Genomic DNA, 21,328 nt, shown 5'->3' on the forward strand with positions numbered 1-21,328 from the left:
AATGTTGTCCAAGTTGTCTTGGATCTTCCTACAGTCACTCACCTTTGACACATTACCTACACCACAACCTCATCACCAAACAACTGCATACTGCTGCCCAATTCTTTTAAACATGTTAAACAGGTGCCTCCCATACACAACAATGTCGGCCAATGAAAAGTAATACCTCATGATTTGTTCTTACTAGCACTCAGTATTATAAAGATCATAAAAATATTAAACTGTCAGGGACAGGTTCCCAGACATGAGATCAACTTTGAAACCAATTACACAACTGTGATCTCAGGCATCACTCTCTACAGCCGTTCACATTGGTGGGCCTTGTTTGTGAATAGTTGGTAAACAAGAATAGGAAGAAATTAAATCAGAGTAAATAAAAAAATCACATGGTCAAATATTCCAAATGAAAAAAAGAATGAAGGGAAACAACGAGACTGAATAAAACAGTTAACATGAGGATTAAAATGACGTGTAAAAGGATTAACAATAAAGAAAATATATTTCAGCCAATTAATTGAATAAAAGTAATGATGACAGTGATTTTGATAAAGATGTAAAAAATAAAATACTTGGTGCCTGAAGGGACTTGAATCAACAACATTCAGCACACCAGCCAAATAACTTAACTGCTCTGATATGATGGTGTTTCAAAAATTATTATTATTTTCAAGGCCAAACCACCATAAAGAATGACTTTCTATCTTCACAACTATATATGTAGTGTCAAAAAATTGATCCCACCCCTAGGGACCTTTCCATGAGAGCTCTGTGAGGTATGGGAGTAATGGTTAGATTATTTTGTTACTTTTTTTATTGACAAACAACTTACACCTTATACACAACAAATAACATTAATAGCAATTGTTCAAACAGACAACTGCCAGTCTCAATTCATACGTTACAATAGCACCTAAATTTTTGCCACACACTCGTCTACAACAATTTCATCAGTTGGACAATGCAACAGGCTGCTTGGACCTTACCAACTAGGTTCTCTTCAGCTACTGATACTAGTAGGGTTTCTTAGACTAACAACTTCTGTCCATAGAAAAAATTCTGCCATGGTCAAATTGGTGTCAAATGTGTATTGTTTTTGAAGATAGTACCACCAACTTCGATACGAAAACATAACCAGATAAGAAGAGCATGACACACACACTACTCATTGAAATATTTCCAGTATAACAAGCTACAGTCACATGATATTCAAGCTTATCTCCCTTTCTTGGTCTAATGCCTCAAACTATAGAACCAAAAACACAAAAAAGAATTCAAAATAGGTTTCCTGTTTTCTAGGTGTATACTTAATCATAATTTTTCCTTCATCTACAAAAGAATCTTTGTATTTCTTAAACTGCAAAACAAACTTCCAAAAACTGCACATTCCCTTGTTACTCGTATAGTAGCAATTGTCTGCACTCTCTTTTTATTTCTATCTTTCACGCTATTAATTAAATGAAGTACTTTGTGTGTTGATGCAGAGAAACTACTTTTTTTTCTCTTTCTTCCCTATCATGTCATCTACATCTACATCTACATCTACACTCTGCAAAACCTCTGTGAAGTGCATTGTGGACGGTACATTCCATTATACCAGTTATTAGGGTTTCTCTCCGTTCCATTCACCTACGGAGCATGGGAAGAATGATCATTTGAAGCCTCTGTGTGTGCTGTCATTATTCTCATCTTGTCCTCAAGATTCCTATGTGAACGATACACAGGGGGTCGTTAGTATATTCCTAGAGTCATCATTTTAAGCTGGTTCTTGAAATCTTGTTAGTAGACTTTCTCGGAATTGGTTGTGTCTGTCTTCAGGAGTCTACCAGTTATGTTTCTACAGGATCACTATAACACTCTCACATGGGTCAAACAAACCATTGTGCTGCCCTTCTCTGTATCCCTACAACATCCCCTGTTAGTCCTATTTCGTACAGGTCCCAAACACTTGGACAATGGAAAATCCAGGATGGAATAATGACAGTATTATATAAAGGATACACACACACACACACACACACACACACACACACACACACACACACACACACACACACACACACTACTCCAAATGCAAATCACACACATGACCACAGTCTCTGGCTGCCAAGGACACAACACAAAGTGAACACTGCAGTAACAGAAGTATTACTTTGTCACATACATGCTATTTAGCTTTGTGAACTAATGTGGGTTCAATACATTTACACTTACTAAAATTCAAAACAAAATATGTAGTTGTTAGTTTCATACAGTGGCGTGAATGCACAATTACTCGTTTCGCTAGACTGGCTGGTGCTGGTGGTGCGCAGGTGGCAATTGTTGTTGCATTTGGCATTTTTTTGATTATCATTATTAATTTGATTTCAGTTTTGGTGCAAAATTAAAATATTCTGAATAATTAGACCTTTATTAATAAAACAGATGTGCACTGCCAGGAGAAGACACTCAGTATGCACATGAGCCGCGAGTTGCTGACTGTGTTCTAGAGTACAGTTACCATGTTTGGAGTTCATGGGAATTTTTGGAAGAAAGGCGACTTTATTGTTGTCCGATAAATTTGGAGAAAAGGTATTCCAGCACCAGGGTGTTCCATGTACAACACAATTGGTACATTTTGGCATTATGCAAGAACCAATAACACGGAGGCGATCTCCGATTGCCCTAAACACTCCAGCCCTATTGCAGTTAACATACAATAGTTACTGTCATCAAAAACAAATCATAATACTGTTACAGACCCTTTGATGGTGTACGCTCTTGCATTGTCCTGCATGAAATAACGGAATGTCCTTTAATTAACTGCAAGTTCTCTGAAAAAAAGGTTGCAGTATATTGTTTACATATCTAACACAGTTATGGTTTGTTGGAAAAAGATGGGTCCAATAATCAATGTTGCACTATAACTTTTGGTATGCAAAAAATTAACTAAAAACACAAAATTTATGTCTTTATTTAAGAAATAACTTTCTGACATGGTAATATGTTTTGTGTGGGTTTCAGTGAAGAATGTTAACTAAATACCCGATCTTTAAGTAACATAGTACACAACATTTTGATGAAAACACTAAAAATCTACTGATAATTTCAGTTTCAGATTGTTGTTATAATTTCTACTGGACAATATTATTTGTTGTGTTGCCTGAGTAAATGAGGGAATGAATGAGATATGTATGTGAAGTATGAGTCACTGAAATTGTGAATAAGTGTGGGAATCAGATTCAGCAGCTTTGATGTGAGTCACATACAAAGGGGAAAATGATAATTGTGAAACAACCAGATTTTCGTATTTCACAAATGTAAAATTTACTTCATTCCATCAGCTGATTTAAGACCGAGTGTTTTTATTTGCTTTTTGGAAATGTGCTGTTTTGTAATTTCACACAAATTGATTTCTGAATCAGGATTGGTTCAATGAAGAAGAGTATCAGGTTAAGTGAATTGCAATATGAAGCTGACAGGCAACTGTATTGTTCAGTTAATCCGAGACTCTTGCATGCTCTGTTACTGCTAAAGGAATTTCTTGCAAGAGTTGGGAAGAGTACGTGGCCAGCTCTTGTGATGAGAAGTCATGTAGCTCAATGCATTTGCATTAAAATTGAGTAGTAGTAGTAGTAGTAGTAGTAGTAGTAGTAGTAGTAGTTCTTTTGAGAATATCATTTATCAGTGAAATTTTACGATCTTTCATGGATAAAGGGTACAAAAATTTTGGATTTTCAAAATGAAATTTAAGACTTTCTTTGAGGGGCTACAAATTGTGCCTAGCATGCAGTGCAGTCATACTTGGGACCTTTCAGAGTCCAAAACAATAATCTGCGTAGTATTTTAGAAACTGTTTATTAACTGATGAAAAGTGTGATTCTATCAGTAACAGGTCTGAGTTAAAACCTTAAACTGGCTAACAGAAAGAGTAAGTGTATAAGGAATAGAGAAAACTGTTCTCACTTTTGTTCATTAATTTCTGGAACTGTATGCTAGAATGCACATGGAAGCAAATCTGTATACAAAAAGTTGCAATACAGAATAGATATTTTAATGTAAGGACTTTTCTTCATTTAGACCCAATGAAATTAACTAACTTTCTCAGCATAAAACAGTTAAACAAATCTGTCCACCCTGGCAACATATGTAGTGCAGCTAATTTTTTATAGCTTTTCTTAGCTGAAGAACATTGTATATCACTCAGAGCAGGCCAGATTTCTGCAGAACTAACTTTTAAAGTTGGTAGGAAGGCAGAACACAAATGACACAGAGTCAAACTGATAAGTATATTCAGAACTCCAAAATTGATTGTTTTGCGAGTTCATGTACTTCAATAATTGCAGCCATACTTCATAAAAAAAAAAAAAACCACTTCAAGATCAATCTAGCAATCATGCATACATTGCTGTAGCCAGTTACAGTACTGACATCACAAAACAATATCTGAATTGATCAGTCAGTGCACTGCCATTAGTTTATAAGATTTCAGCCTGAGTTTGCAAACAGCTCTGTGAAAAGATGCTATTGACAGACCGGACCTCTCCGATTTCTTTCTAAGATCACCACTAACCTGTCTAGCTCATCTGAATTGGATACACCAACTGCGAGAAATCTGTTGAGGAATAGGATGGAGTATATGCAGCAGTGGGAGACTGTCTTCCTGGAATTGTTTCTCAGGCAATGCCAATCACATAACTTGCATCATGCATGGAACATCTCTAGATCACATATTGAAGCCACAAAAATATGGTAAGAGATATTAGGGTATGTAAGAAAGGATACAGACAGTCCGCTTCCCCTCACTGCATGAACAAAATAGGATAGAAACTGGCTAATAAAAGTATATAGTACTCTTTCTCATTCACTCTTTAGTGTCTTTAGTGACTTTCATAGATATATATGAAGATGACATGATGAACAATACCTTGCTCTAAACATAAGAAAATGTAATGTTAGTTAAGATGAGTAGTAAAACAATCCTGTAGTCTTCAAAAATAGTAATGGTGATGTGCTGCTTAACACAGCCACATCTATTAGACTTATATGTGAAACACTGCAAGGCAATGTGAAATGGAATGAGGATGCAAGGCCAATTGTAGAGAAGGCAAAAGGTCAACTTTGATTTATTTCAAGAATTCTAGGAAAGTTTAGTTCAAATACAGAACACTTGTGAGACACACTCTCAAACACTGATCAAGAGCTTGGAATCTGCACCAGGTTGGATTAAAGGAATACATCAAAGCAATTTAGAGGCAGGCTCCTAGATTTGTTACCAGCACATTAAATCAAGAAAGGGAAAAAAGGCACTTTTCGTGAACACTGGCATTTATGACAGACTGCAGAATTATCCAACTGCCACCAACATACACTGTATCTCACATAAGGGCCATGAAGACAAGGTTGGAAAATCAGGGCTCATACAGGTGCATTTTTCCCTCACTACATTTGCAAGTGGAACAGAATAGGGAATGAGAAACAATTGCACAGAGTATCCTCTGTCATGCATTATATGGTGGCTTGCAAAGTACTCATGTATGCAGATGTAAATGGTAGTCAGCATTCAATCCTTTTGTCTCGGAATGCAATAATGATTCTAGCTGTGACTAAATATTAGCTTGTTTGGGAGATTTACAGCTTTAAAAAGCCTACTCGTAAATGGGAGCGACAGCCTCCCCTTTTCCATCATCTTCTCTATTTTGCAATCTTGTATTTTGTGTATCGTACTCTCATCTCACACTCTACTATTTCACATCACACTTTCTTACAATAATTACATATTTCCTACAAGCTCATAATATCTGTCTAATCTGCACAATTTTCATTTGCAGTTCTCTATTGTTATGCTGGTTTTTGGATCCCATTATTCTAACATCTTTTTCAGCACTTCTGCTGTAAATTGTTCTCTTGTGACCTGTGAATCTATCATGACATGTATTTCCTGTTATAATTTCTGCCCTTTTTTTCTCTAAATCTCTCCAATTCTCCCATATCCCCTCTACTACCAAAGAATGTATCCTGGCTAGTTTGTGGCTCAAGACTCAACATCATATTTGCATGTTATGGGTGCTGCTGCTTGCTCATTACAACTTTGGGAGAATAATTATGTGTGTATCCAATACTATGTACAACATTTTATTGTAATACAATTATCATTTGTTATCAATACATGTCATTTGGTAGCTAATGAGTAAAACTAGGTGAATGGCTGAAATATCTTGTGCAAAAAAGGTTTCATCAACCCAGCTCCACTGTCTCAAAAACAATGGGAAAACTTCACAAATTACAATTTAAAATTTACTCTGTTGATGAGATTCAGAGCCTCAAATCCTTCTACTGAAAAATACAGAAAATAAAATAGATTACCTATTTTCAGACTGTGTTATGCATTATAAAACTGAGATTTTTACAGAAGGGCAATGTATCCAGCACAAATAATAATTAGACAATAGGAAGGAAGTAAGATGCAAGATACTACAAAAAACTTGATGCATTGCAGAAATTTACAAACCATAACTGGATGTATTAGTAGCAAGATAGTTATCAAACTTTAGAGCTGTGAATGACTGTGAGGAAGTTTCATTGTCTCAGTTTCAAATCACTAACTACACACAGCATTTGTTTTATTTTTTATAACCAATGTATGTTAACAAGTGCGCTATGGAGTGCTACGAAGAGTTTAGCGGAACTTAGGTAACAGATATGGCAGCAGACTCTGGCACATAAATGGTCACTATTAAGTCATGTGTACTTTAGAGACTAGCATAAACTGGAGACATGTATTACTGCTATAACATTAGCCACATAAATGCAGATGCTGAGGTGGCTGATACATTAAAAATGGGAAGAAGAGAGATGAGAAGCACATCAAATCTATCTGACAGTGCAAAAATCAGGACTTTAAGGACATCAAGAAAGAATGAATCAGTTGAGAAAGCAACTGCATTCTCATAATTTCAAAGAAAGCTGTTCACAAAGCTATATCATCAACTGGTTGCTGCCTCAATACCAAGCTTTATCTAGCAGCTGTACATTACATAGTCTTAACCACAAAAACTTCAGAGTTCAGGTACATTTCAGTAATAAGAAATCAAATAATTCTACGTACAAAATAGAAGACATGAGACTTACCGAGCCAGCAGTGAACGTGAAGAATGGCAAGAAAATTATACTGAGCCTAGTTTCCGGGTACTGCGTACATACAAAACTGAGGATTGCCATTATTGCCCCAGACTGCAAAATAAGAGAAACAAAGAAAATGTAGGCTGACAAGAACATTATAACTACATTCAATTATATAATACATCTGTATTTAACCAGAATAATATTTTCTAGAATTTTAGATCTTCACAACACACAGTTTCAGAAATGCTACTGAAGTTGCTCCGCAGAGTAACAGCAGTAGAGCTTCGAAGGCATAGAGGTTCTATAAAGAATCCAGTTCCTTCTGTCAACAAAACCACACAAAATGTAAGATATAGTACTTTTTGTAACAAACATTTTTAACAAAAAGATCTAGTGCCAACACTTGGAAACAGCCACACAGACCAATGCATATAGATTTGTTTCCAACTTTGTCTACTTATGACACAATACCAAATAAACATGAAGGAAGGGAACCGCTCATCTACAGATGACTGACATGTGATGCGTGCATATGAAATTTCACAAAAATTTGGCATGTTTTTGAGTTTTTTTTTTTCATCTACTAGTGCAAATGCAATATCTCACACATGCAACCACAAGGACAGTCAAACACAGTTGTGGAATAGAGGGTTTAGGAGTCATGCGTGCATCAGTGCATGTGTACATACATAAGAGAAGAGCAGTAATTTCAAAGCTAGTTAAATTTCTATTCAGTTATGAGTCTTCGTGCAACACATCAACCATCTACAGATGTGTGGTTGCCTTCCATCATTTTCTGTTACTGTTTTGTGTTAAAAGTATTTTTCATTACACATCAGATATAAGCCGGGTAGTATACAAACACACGAAGCAATAAAGTGAAAAAGTACAGTTGATCACTATAACTATTATTCATAAATAAGTAAAAAGACTAAAGGCAACAACTCATCATATAGTTGACGTGTTGAGTCACCTACAGATACATAAATAAGATTAACAATATTGCTACGCCTTTGGATGACTCTTCTTCAAAGCTAAGAGAATACAGAAACACCTGCACGTCTACACTGTGCTGAGTAGATGTGTTAGCTGCAGTGGGTGAAAGGAAAAAGGAGGCAGGGGGAGAGAGGGAGACATGAAGAAGAGTGTCTGGTAGCGAAAAGCGGCAGGCACATGGGATAGGACCGTTACATCAGTGACCTTGATCTTGTCATAGGCAGGGGGAGTTTTATGTAGTGTACTGTGAAGTGTAGGAGTTGATTGGTAGACAGAACACAGGAAGAAGACTGTAGAGATGAAGGTATGAGTGGCCGTAGGTTGTGTTCCAAAAATGAACAGCATAAAGACAGAAGTGATGACACTTTCTGCAGAGCCTGACCATCATTTTGCAGGACAATGCTCAAGCACGTACTGTGCAGATGTTACTGATTTGTTTGACTGATGGGGCTGCTAAGTGCTATACCACCTACTGCATTCCCCTGACTTAAGCCCTCCTGAGTTCAACTTGATTTCTAAATTGAAGGAAACACTTCACGGCATTCGCTTCAGAACTGCTACAAGTTCTTTGGGCAACAGACCGCGCCGCTCAAACTTTCAACACAACTGGCACTGCTAAGAGTATCCTAAGATTCCCACATCGCTGGCAACGGGTTATACACAATGCTGGTGACTACTTTGAAGATCAGAAAAACTTTGAAACATGTATCTTTTTTGCATGAGCTGTAAATAAATAATTGCCACTATTAAAGTTCCAACCCTCGTATATTGTCCAAGAAAGAATAATTTTGTCTCAATTAGAAGTCCTAATGGAACAAAACAGAAATGTCTTTTTCTTGTAAATTTGAAAGAGTTGTTTATTCAATATTGAAAATAAAACACAGAGCAAGAAATTGGGTTTCTTAAATTTTGTGATCTGCAACCAAAATGGTGCATTACCACTGGTGCAGCTGGAACACATTCAGTATGTGTTTGCACAATCCATCAAAATGTGAAGCTAATGTTTAACACAAGCCCTACTAACACTGACTACAAAGCCCTTCTTGGCAAGATTGTCTGCAGTTTAGATATGAAGGAGTGCATGCTTTGGTGATGTGAAAACTGCCCAGGAAGAATGGACTTAGAGGAATATTTAACAGAAGTTTTTAAAAACTGTGATTTTGTCAATGTGACTGAATTAAAACAATGGACCTACACTGATTGTGATACACTGTATACAAAGCACATATCTATTGAAGAATTTCATGAAAATTTGATTGCCAAAATTTTGAAGCTTCCTATTCATGACTGTTATGAAACACCTAACTTACACTTGAAGAAAATCAAAGAAAATTTGAAGCCCAGTGAACTAGTCATTCTAATACATCTTACAGAAAATTATTCTTCCATCAGCCAAGATTTGTTCAAGGATATCACTGAGACAACAGTCAAGCAACACTGCACCTGTTTGCTGCATACTATAAAGCTCTTCAGCGTATTAGCTTATGCGTTATCAGTGATGGTCTCAGACATAACACTACTGCCATCCACACATTTCTGGCCAAACTGATCAACGATTTGAAAAGCATGATGGAAGAAGCAGTACACAATCACTATTTCAGTGATCATTCCACTGCTCAATACAAGAACCACAAAAATTTTATCAGCCTGTGCTACCATGAAAAGGACTTTGGTATAACTGCTGAATGGATCTGTTTGGGCACAAGCCATGTTAAATCTCTGTGCAATGGAATTGTTGGAATGGGTAAATGCTTATCAGCATGAGCACGCCTGCAACAGACTACAGATGATCAAGTTTTAACCCCAGAAGATTTATTCAAATTTTTGTTACAAGTCTAGAAATAGAAGACAAGGGAAAGCTACAAGAAGAACAATTTGCATCTGGCTATACTTTAGCTGGAACATTTTTTGGCAATGGATCTGAACCACAGTCAAGTTAGCCAGGTTTCAAGTGATACAACTTGTTTTGTGGCTTTGGTTTATCAATCAACTGACACCAATGTGGCTTTTGTGTCAGTTTTAAACAGTATTCCTGGCCAATACATTGCCTGCATCTCCAACAATCACTGGTGGATTGGTGACATGTGTGAAGTTAACACTGAAGAACATGATGCACTGGCAAATTCAAGTGCCCTCTTAGTCTAACTTGCTCATTCTATTGGTGTGAAAGATAAGATAAATGCTGGAATCCTGAATAGCAGATCATCATGAATACTGCAGCATCTTCAGCAAGTAGAATAGGACATTCGAATAATTTTTGAGAAGCTATGTTAAACATTTTTGAAGAAAAATTAACATCTGTGAAGCACTAATTTTAAGTAGCACCATCTTGGGGACCAATGTGAAACATACTTTCAGCTTTGGAACCATGGCAAGAAATCCAACTGAGGCTTTGGAACTTCTATGAAGAAACCACCAACACAGCTTGGGCACCAAGGCGAAAAACCCAAATGAAACTTTGTAACATTGATGAAGAAACCAACAAACACAGCCATCTATACGTAACAGAATAAGCATGTTTCATGACAACATCACACTCCTCTTGTCTCGACCACACATGGCCACTATCACGATAGGTACAGAAACTGACTCAACTAATGGTTTTGAACTGGCTGAGTCCATGGTTTTCATGAGTAGCTGAAACATCACCATTAATCTACGAGTTGTCTTTCTTGCTAGTCTTGAAGTTACAGATTCAGCAACATGCACCGTGTTGCAATCTTAACACATTACGCATGACTTTTGTTGAAGTTCAACCTCATATTTTGTACCTTTGCTGAGACGACTCTAAGATCTAACATGATGTGCAGAAAATTGTCCTCTTTCCAATGGTTTTGGAAAGAAGAATTTCTGGAATGGTCCTTTTGCAATATTTATAGCTGAACTTGCCTCATTTATTGCAATTTTACATTTGATGCCATATTTGTAACTGAAAATAATTGGCAAAGCAGGAAGATATTTAATAGAATCATATCCCAGTCTTTGTCAACAAAGATGTAGTTCCTTTGCATTTTTTCTTCTGGAGATATCTGACCCCAAAGGGGATAAAAAGATCTGTGCACCTTTCTCCACAGGTTTTTTGAGCCACTTTCATGCATTATACTGGTTCACAAAATGCTTCACATTCTGTTGCACTATATTTTTCTGATTCATAGCTGAAAGTTATCCAAGACGAGAAAGTGTTTCCTACTTTCATTTAAAATTTTGCAGTGGTTCATTTCTAAGATTGGTCTACACCCACAGCAAATTTCAGGAAAATTGAAGCTCAAGGAGCAGGAGGCCCAAGATCAGTTGTGATGGAATGACCCTTGTGTGGAACAGTTAAATTATTCATTCTGACAGTGCTAAATAAAATGTTAACAAATGATATCTTCTGGCTCCCCATATCAATTCATTCCTAAAGACAATTATCGGTTTGTAGGCTAACATAGAAGGCTTCTTAACGGTTTTTAGGCTAACACAGAAGGCTCAGTATTGGCTACACACAGTACACTATATCTCAGAGGAACCCAAGGTAACTCCTCTTTTCATTAAGTATGTTTTCAAGTACAGACATGTACGAGCATGAAATGTAACTCAAGAATAGAGTGTTGAAAGAACATATAGAATCTTCACTGGCATTTTACGATTTTAGGAGAGTGGCTGGGAATAACAAGAGGACTTCAAAAAGTAAGTTACACATTTCATCCCACACTAAGACCATAGCGCAACAAGAGTGGTGCACTGTCAGAAGAAACTACGTTCTGGAGAGACAGTCCTGCTGCAGTGTGTATGATAGGTTCATCACAGTACACAAGTGAAATGGAGGGGCAACTGGATACATAGGAAGTACTTGGTACAGCACAATTCTTATGGGCAGAACACCTAAATAACACAGAGATTCACAGCAAAATTTTGGCAGTGTAATACTGCCAGTCAACGAAGATCAAAGAAACACAAGTGGGGGAGAAAATTTGAGTAGTTGTACTTTTATTACATTGAAAGGGGGAAGTGTCATGAGTAATATACTAAAAATCCTGACTAGTGTGGTGCAAGCATGGGGTTTGAGGAGGGGGAGAAAGGGTGTGTAAAGGTCTCTTTTCTATGTTATTCTTGAATGTCCCTAAAACAATGGCATCTAGTGAAAAAGTTTCCCAGTACAAAATTAAACTACTCTGAATTTCCCACATAAAAGGTCCTATTCATTTTTTCTCTAGGATTAATAGTTCCTGCATTGCAGGGGATGGAAAATCACAGAGTATTAAAAATGAGCAATAATAATAATAATAATAATAATCAAACTCCGCCATTGCCGGTCCCAAGCCCGGATCCTCATCTTACAAGTGATGAGGGAGGAGGAGGGGGAGGAGTAACAACCTCGTAAAAAAACCTGGGTCCATCTGGCTCCGGATGGTAGCACCCTGTGAGGGCCCCTGCCTAGGGTTACGGGTGAAAACCGGTCAACGGTCTCATAGGCGGATGAGGAATTTTTAACTCCCAATGGCTGAGAGAGCGGAGGAACCAAAAATCTATAACTGCAAGCGTCTGTACCCAGATTGGGCGGCTTGTGGGCAGCGTCTGTTCCTCATGTTAGAGGCAGCTGTTTCAAGAAAACCTTCTAACGCTAACAACGTTAGTCGTATCCCTGGTAGGTTAAGCAAGTAATCTCCCCAACTTTGAAGAATTTCAACAGTTACAATCTTAACGCATGATGGAAATGTCTTTCAATAACGAAACTACCCCAGGTGGCCAATCCACCGTCAGCAACGACGCGAGCAGACCCATGGATTCTGGGGAGTCTGCAACACCATGCAAATCCAACAAGATTAAACCCAGAAAAATCTTCAACATAGCAACTCTCAGCATAAACTCCCTTCTCAAAGTGGGAAAACTTAAGCACCTTACAGACCAGTTACATTCGGAAGACATACAAATTGTGGCGCTACAAGAAACTCGCTTCACTGATGAAAACACATTTGAATCAAACAAATTCAGAATATTTAAAGGAAAACCTGGAAAAATTGTAATGAAGAGATGCCCTCAGCTTGGCACAGCTTTTGCTGTAAACACAAAAATTCTGAACTCTGTCGAACATTTTTGGTCAACATCATCGAGAACATCTTTCCTCACTTTTCGATGTGCAAATAAAAAATACACATTAATCAATGTTCACCCTCCCACAAATGACAAAAATAATGCTAAAAATAGGGAAGAAACAGATGAATTCTGGGAAAACCTTAAGGATCATATATCCGAAATCCCAGAAAACAATGCAAAAATACTTCTAGGAGATTTTAACGCTCAGATTGGAAAAGAAAAGAAATTCTGCGATATTGTCGGCAACTTTCCCGCACACAAACGAACCAACAAAAATGGAGAAAGGTTAATTATGCTCTGTAAGCAGTTTAAACTCAAGCTAATGTCAACACGTTTTAAACATCCTCCCAGAAAACAAAAAACCTGGGTATCTCCAATAAAGAGTATCGGAGAATTTCAAATAGATCAAGTTGCCATCTCCTCCAAATGTGAAAAAGAAATATTGAACACACGTGTCCGAAAATCTCTAAACCTCGACTCCGATCACTATCTCACGAAAATAAAAACTAAACTGATCCCACAAAACAAACAGAAAAGCAGAAACGGTGAATATAAAAACAGAAATAAAATAAATTTTGATCTTACAACCCTGAGAAATTACAACCTTAAGTCCAACTCTAACCTCAAGGATTTTCAGAAAAAACTAAAGACATTCTCCCCTTCACAAAACCTCCAAGAATTTCAGAACAACTTGATTGAGGCAACAGAAACAACCTTTCCAAAAAAGAGCAAACCGAGACACCCGTGGTGGGACAGCAACTGTAATGAAGTTCCGCATGAAAGACTTAAAGCCTGGAAAAAGTGGAACTCACATAAAACTGAAAACAACTTTGATGAATTTAAGCAAGCCAGAAAGAATGCCTCGAAAACTATTTGCAACACCAAGAGAAAATATGAAAAACAACAACTGGACTCAATCGAAGAGAATTTCAAGAAATGCAACACGGCAGCTTGGTACAAAACATTCAACCAAAAACTCCGAGGATACCAGTCCCCTTGCCTAAACCTTATGACAAATAATAAGACTCTCGCCACCAACAATACTGAAAACTGTGAAATCCTGGCTGAATATTTTGAGACACTCCTAAACTGCCAAACACCCATCCAGACTCTCAGTTTTACGCAACCAGAAACATTACCAACACATTCAACACCTCCGACACGAGAGGAAATCACAAACATAATCAAAAATCTCAAAAACAGGAAAGCATGTGGAGAAGACACAATTACAGCAGAAATGCTCAAGCTTGGGAGAGAAACATCAGTAGAAGCACTACACAAAGAACTTGAACAAGTACGGGAAACCAAGAAAATCCCAAATCACTGGAAAACTGCCCTAATTCACCCTTTGTTTAAAAAAGGTGACAAAAGGGATGTTAACAACTATCGTGGAATATCGCTTCTCCCAGTCCCATACAAAATTCTATCAAAAGCCTGCTCAATCGTGTATCACCGATTATAGAGGGAAAACTTGGAGAATATCAAGCTGGCTTCAGACCAGGAAGATCCTGCGCCGAACAAATTTTTAACCTCAAAACAACAATGAACTATTTATCTACAAGGAGCAAGAAATATTTCATAACATTCATTGATTTCAAAAAAGCTTATGACTCAATCAATAGGGACACACTCATCAAAACACTTCGAGAATATGAAATTGATGAAACAACAATCACCATAATCAAAGAAACATTAACAAATACAACATCAAAAGTAAAATTCCAAGGAGAAATTTCACGGCATTTCGAGGTCAAAACCGGCGTCAGACAAGGAGATGCGCTGTCCCCGGTACTCTTCAACTGTGTTCTGGATAAAGTCATAGCAGAATGGAGAAAACTCACGCAAAAACATGGAGTTGAGAAAGTCCAAATTGGAGGGAAGTGCTACAAAGCCATTGAAACCAACTGTTTTGCCTTCGCTGACGATCACGCCTGTTTAGCTTACACACAAAAAGACACAATAAAACAAATAGAATTACTTAAAGAAACTGCTGAAAAAGCAGGCTTGCAAATTTCATTTGAAAAGACAGAAATCATTACAAATATCAAAAATCCACCAAAGAAAATAACTACGAAATACGGGAAAATACAGGTATCTAAACATTTTAAATATCTTGGTGAACTAATTCGGCCTGTGGCAAAAGGTCATCCAGCCTGCAGGGCTAGAATACAAAAACTAGAGACAGCAACTCACTACTGCAGACAAATGTATTAAAAAAATGTATATCCAAAAACATTAAACTCAGACACTACCAGACTGTCATTAGACCGCAGATACTATATGCATCAGAAACACTGGCAAATTTTACATACGCAGAACAGATAGCGTGAAAGAAGAATTGTGAGGACAATTCTTGGACACAGGAAAATAACAGATGATCAAGGCAAGCCTGTATACAGACTAAAAAGCAACAAAGAAGTGTATACGAAGTGCAGCAAAATTACAGACGAAATTAGAAAAAGAAGATGCTCCTTTTATGCTCATATCATGAGGATGAACCCGAATAGGCTTACAAAACAAATATTTTCGTACATCGCAAATCTAAAAAATAAAAATTTATGGTTTATCAACACACAAAGAGATCTAAAAGAAATGGACATAGATCAGGAAACAATATTTAACAGAAACCTTTTTAGAAAAAAACTGAATTCATTCATGGGTTTCGGTGTGAAAATTAAGAAGACTTGTGGAACTAAATGGTCCGAAGAGAGAAAAGCCGCCTTCAGCGCAAGAATGAAAGAAGTGTGGAATGAGAGAAAGAAGACTTCTCAGAAGCGCAAGAAATAACTGTTTTCACGGTCTTTAACAGCCAAATTTGTATAATAATAATAAAATAAATAATAATAATCATGTGGTATGGCGCACAGGCCTGGTGCAAGTCTTTCAATTGGACACCCTTTTGGCAACTTGCGTGCCCTTCAGACAACGGCACCTGGTTTTCCTCAGACAGTCACCCATCCAAGTACTGAAGGAGTCTGATGCTGCTTAACTTTGGTCATCAGAAGGGAACCAGTGTTACCAACATGACGAGGCTATTGGCTTAATGGAATAAAATTGATGTTTATTGTTAAATGAACTGGTTTAAGAACAAATATTAAATGTGTGCACCACGTCCATGTGCAGTAGAACTGTATTAAGCGATAAATTGTGTTCTGGAGCTGTAACAGGGTGGAAAGGTGCGGACAGAGATTAGAAGTAAGGTAGGTCACCAGATTGTGAACATGCACTTCCCTCCTTCACAGGTCTGCAAAATGAAGATCCATTAGGCAATTTTCCCATTCTCTGCCATGCTATGCCACAAAAAGTAGCAACAGGGAGTTTCACAAAGTTACATCAACCCTTCCACAGCTCGCCATGTAAATCACTGATGTTACAGTGTGCAGATATGTCCAGAAGTGTTTATTTTTCATGAAGTGTGTTAACACTATATGGAACACAGATATTACTTACTAATAACCGTAACACAAGAAATACACATGGACGGAATCTACATAAATCTCAGCACAATGTTGTACAATGCTAGAGGGAAATTTATTTTAGTCATCCTGTATGGGAGCCATAGCATTCTTCCGGAAAAGGCAACATCCTCCACCATGAGCACCGACTGTTTTTCAGTTTACAAGCGGAGTATATCTCCCTAGCATTTCTTATCAAGTTATGTAAGTAGACAAAATAACTTCATTGAGCTCACGTTTATGTAGTAAAGTTATTTTCAGCTTATTACGGGAATTCTTATTTGCCATTATTAAGTGAGTTTTTATTTAAAGTACTTTCCTATAAAAATGGCTGAGTAGTGCTTAATCTGTAAGTGTCCTGTTGCCTGTGACCTACATAATGTTGGTGAGAAAGGGTTGGATTGGTAAATGTGGCATCCTGCTGCTATCTGTCACTGACAGCATATTGTAAAGCCATATAACAGTACTGCAGTCATTGGAAAGCCATGTAACGGTGTTGTAGCCACTTGGCAGTAAATTAATGAACGACCAGAAAGCTACTGCACTTCTCCCACCACTCATTGTGTTACTGGTAGATTGCACTAATCTACCATGGTCAGGAATTGCTAACACTTGTAGAGCCGATTGCACTGAATCAAGCCACTTACCCCTCTTACCAATTTTATCTTACAAGGTATGTGTCAATACGTCTGATAGAATAGGACTGTTCATGTTCAAAACTAGAAAAGTAATCTGCTGTTCTGCACTGCCTGACCTGTGCTGAAATCTATGAAGTTCCATAACAGAGGGAGCCAATTTAAGCCTCTGGGCCGCTTCAAATGTTGCGAGAACTCAGGTACAGGGATGCACTTGATACCCTCATGCTGTGAAAAATATTCCAGCCATTGGTAGAAGAGACACACCATGATGGGGCTGGCTCTTCAGTGTGCTGGACAACTAACAGCCCCAGCTGTTGAGCTTTTTTTTTACATAACAGCTTTTCTAACAACTGCAAATAAATACTCACTTAATGACCTGAAAATAACTCCACTAAATAAACACGAGCTCAGTGGAGTTATTTTGTCTACTCACATGAGAGAACTGGACAGGAAATGCTCAGGAGGTATAGTCTGTAAACTGAAAAGCAAAGCATCACTCGTGATGGAGGAGGTTGCCTTTCCTGGCAAAATGCAACACCTGCCATATAGGATGACTAAGAATCAATTTCCCTCTAGCAGTGTAGAAGTGTGCAGAGATTTACACATATTCTTTCCATATGTATGTCTTTCGTTAGTGTTATTAGTAATTCATATCCATATTCCATGAAGTGCGTATGCACTTTGTGAAAATAAACACCCCTGGACTTGTCTGCACACTGCATTGCCAGTGATTCATAAAGCAAGCTGCGGATGGGTCGGTATAGCTTTCTGAAACACCCTGTAGTTGCTTTCTGTGACACAGAGTTGCAGATACAATGGGAATTGCCTGCTCACTCTTCATTTTGCAGGCCTAAGAAGGAGGGATGTGCATGGCCATAATTTGGCGAGCTACCTTCTCACACACACTTCTAGCCTTCTAACCTCCACCCCCCCCCCCCCCTCCCCCTTTTACACCCCGTTACATCCTCAAAACACAATTTATTGCTCAATATTGTTCTACTGGACTTAGATGTTGTGCAAACATTTAATATTTGCGTTTAACCCTCATTCTTTAGCAACATGAGTTATTTTTATGACATTAAACTAATGTTTTTAATAATCTGTGATTTTTCCACCCCTTGAAGGCAGAAACTATAGAAAAATGGAATAGCACCTTTTCTGTAGGAATTGTAAGGCAGTTTGGCTTTTTACTGAGCAACATTTCCACTAGAAGCCCCAATTTTTGAGATAGTAAAGAAAGATTAAAAAAGTGGCCTTTAAACACAACGCCCCCCCCCTCCCCCCCACGCCTCACTCCCCACTGGTCAGGATTTTTAGTATGTTACTCACTACACTCTCCCCTACCACAGTACAAAAATTTGTGAGTACACTTATTTTTCTACTAATTTTCCTTCACTGCGTGGACTATATGAGCCAAATGCAACAGTGTGTGCAGCCATAATGGTGCCAACAATTTGACCAAGGCTGCACTGACGTGGGTGATGTCAATCAGGAAAGAAGACCATCAAAATCAAGCATATACAACAATGTCTAGGCAATCAAGGAGACGAGTCATGTCGACTGATGATTTTCTGATGGTAAGCACTGAGCCATGCACATATTAGAATAGATTTCTGTTGCCCGTTAAACATCTCTGCTTTTCATATCCTAGTGACGAGTTCCTCGATATCTTCCAAGAGGAAGCGTAGTTGCTTGCCGAGCTCACTTAACCAAATGCACGCTCCTCCCTGGCCTCAAAGTTTGGTGGTGTTCTGTTTAGTAACTGATGTCACAGACTGAGGTTGGAGTTCCAGCTCATCATGTTATGGATGGCTGTGAAAAGGGTGCTTACGATACTTGAAAAATTACCCCTTCCTCTGCCTCTGTGGTCATGAGTTTGCATCTTTGGTGTCACAACATTTCTCATTTTGGTTGTCTTTGTTGTGGATGCCATGGTGTAGTATTTACTTGCAGGCAAAAATTATTGAACAAAAGAAATGGTGTGCATATGACAGTTGAAGAACTATTGTTTCCCTCTGCCTTCATGGTGATGGGTTTGAGTCTTCAGAGTGAGCACATTTCGCATTTTGGCTGTCTTGGTTGTGACTGCTGTACTGTCAGTAACTTACAGCAAAGATAGGTGTAACAAGAAAGATGGATAAGATGATGTGGGAAACCAGCTTGTGCACATACTAATGACATGATTTTAAGAACTTACTGCAGTGATAATCCAGGATGTATGTTGCAAACAAACTCTATAAAAGAACAAATACACTCACTATGCAAACCAAATCTCTGGATAAAGGGCTTCTGAAGTGAAGTGAGTGGCAACTGTCAATATAAATAAAAACAATGTTTTTATACATGGATGTTTGCACTTACGGTAGTCAATTAACCTATTTTTTATTTATAGTGATTGCAGTTCTCAAGTACAAATGTCTACACAGGCATAAATACAGCCTTACATTCAAACATCAAGCATCTACAAATGGTGTCTAACTCATAACATAAATAAATAGTAACAAAACCAGATAAAGACAACTAAATAGTTGCCTTTAGTCCAGAATGAACGGAAGCAAGCACAAGCAAATCCTCATTTGCAGGCAATTTGCAGGTGTTCATTGTCATTCGCTTGTGTCTGTGAACAAGTGTTTACACTAGAGGGAACAGAAGATAATACGAGATATAAAACGTAGCCTATGAATTCTGTGGTGTTGTTTTTGGTACTAATAATAGACACTACATTGATGGTAGGCAATGAAAATCTTATAATTCCAATTTGTTAAATATAGAGAAGAAGCAAAAACTGTTTCTTAAAAAATAATAACAAAGTGATACAGATAAAGCTGCTAAAGTTTAGCTACATAGTAAAGCCTAGTTATTGAAAGATTAGAGAAATCCATGCACTTTCAAATCTCTGTTCAATAATGGAGTTACTGGTTACTGGAATTACTAGGTTTTCACATAGAAATAGAGTTATGAGGGTTTCAATGCCTACCATTGAATAGTTACAGCAACAATGCAAAATTTTGATATTCATACATGATTATTTTGCATGGCGACCATACTCTTTTTGTTGATGAAAGGAAAATGGTGTAGGAAAGGAAGAATTTGGGTGCCTCAACTTGTATGTACATAACTGAAAAGCACCTCTTTGCTTTTGTTCTACAGTATATGTATATGTAAAAAGTTGGTAAGTAGCACACTTAATGCTGAACTGCAGCTTTAGCTTTCCTGAACATTAATCCAAAACTTTGCACATGTCAGGTTGACACTTTTCACTGGCTTCTCACTACAACTGAGAAGCAAATTTAAAAGCTGAACACTAATTACTGATGACCACCATTATCTGAAGAAATGCTAGAATTGTTACTCTGGTTATTAGGAACTGGAGGCATTTACATTACTGTGGTGATTTTTCTGCATTTCGATTGCTGTTTGGATTCCGCAGAAATATTGGAACACGTGAGGCAATACTGATCCTACGACTTATCTTAGAAGCTACATTAAGGAAAGGCAAACCTGCGTTTCTAGCATTTGTAGACTTAGAGAAAGCTTTTGACAATGTTGACTGGAATACTCTCTTTCAAATTCTGAAGGTGGCAGGGGTAAAATACAGGGAGTGAAAGGCTATTTACAATTTGTATAGAAACCAAATGGCAGTTATAAGAGTTGAGGGGCATGAAAGGGAAGCAGTGGTTGGGAAGGGAGTGAGACAGGGTTGTAGCCTATCACCGATGTTATTCAATCTGTATATTGAGCAAGCAATGAAGGAAACAAAAGAAAAATTCGGAGTAGGTATTAAGATCCATGGAGAAGAAATAAAAACTTTGAGGTTCGCCGATGACATTGTAATTCTGTCAGAGACAGCAAAGGACTTGGAAGAGCAGTTGAATGGAATGGACAGTGTCTTGAAAGGAGGATATAAGATGAACATCAACAAAATCAAAACGAGGATAATGGAATGTAGTCGAATTAAGTCGGGTGATGCTGAGGGTATTAGATTAGGAAATGAGACACTTAAAGTAGTAAAGGAGTTTTGCTATTTGGGGAGCAAAATAACTGATGATGGTCGAAGTAGAG

At 37.7% G+C, this 21,328-nt stretch overlaps 1 protein-coding gene across 1 annotated transcript in view; it reads right to left on the reverse strand.

Annotated features, from left to right (window-relative positions):
- The window catches only part of LOC124594852 (presenilins-associated rhomboid-like protein, mitochondrial), a 114,782-nt gene that overhangs the window by 13,535 nt on the left and 79,919 nt on the right, over window positions 1-21,328 (reverse strand). Inside the window, exon 7 of the mRNA XM_047133310.1 lies at window positions 7,108-7,209. Within this exon, the coding sequence (XP_046989266.1) occupies window positions 7,108-7,209 (102 nt within the window). The remainder of the gene's footprint in view (window positions 1-7,107; window positions 7,210-21,328) is intronic.

This window comes from Schistocerca americana, chromosome 2 (genome assembly GCF_021461395.2).
Source record: "Schistocerca americana isolate TAMUIC-IGC-003095 chromosome 2, iqSchAmer2.1, whole genome shotgun sequence".
NCBI lineage: Eukaryota > Metazoa > Arthropoda > Insecta > Orthoptera > Acrididae > Schistocerca > Schistocerca americana.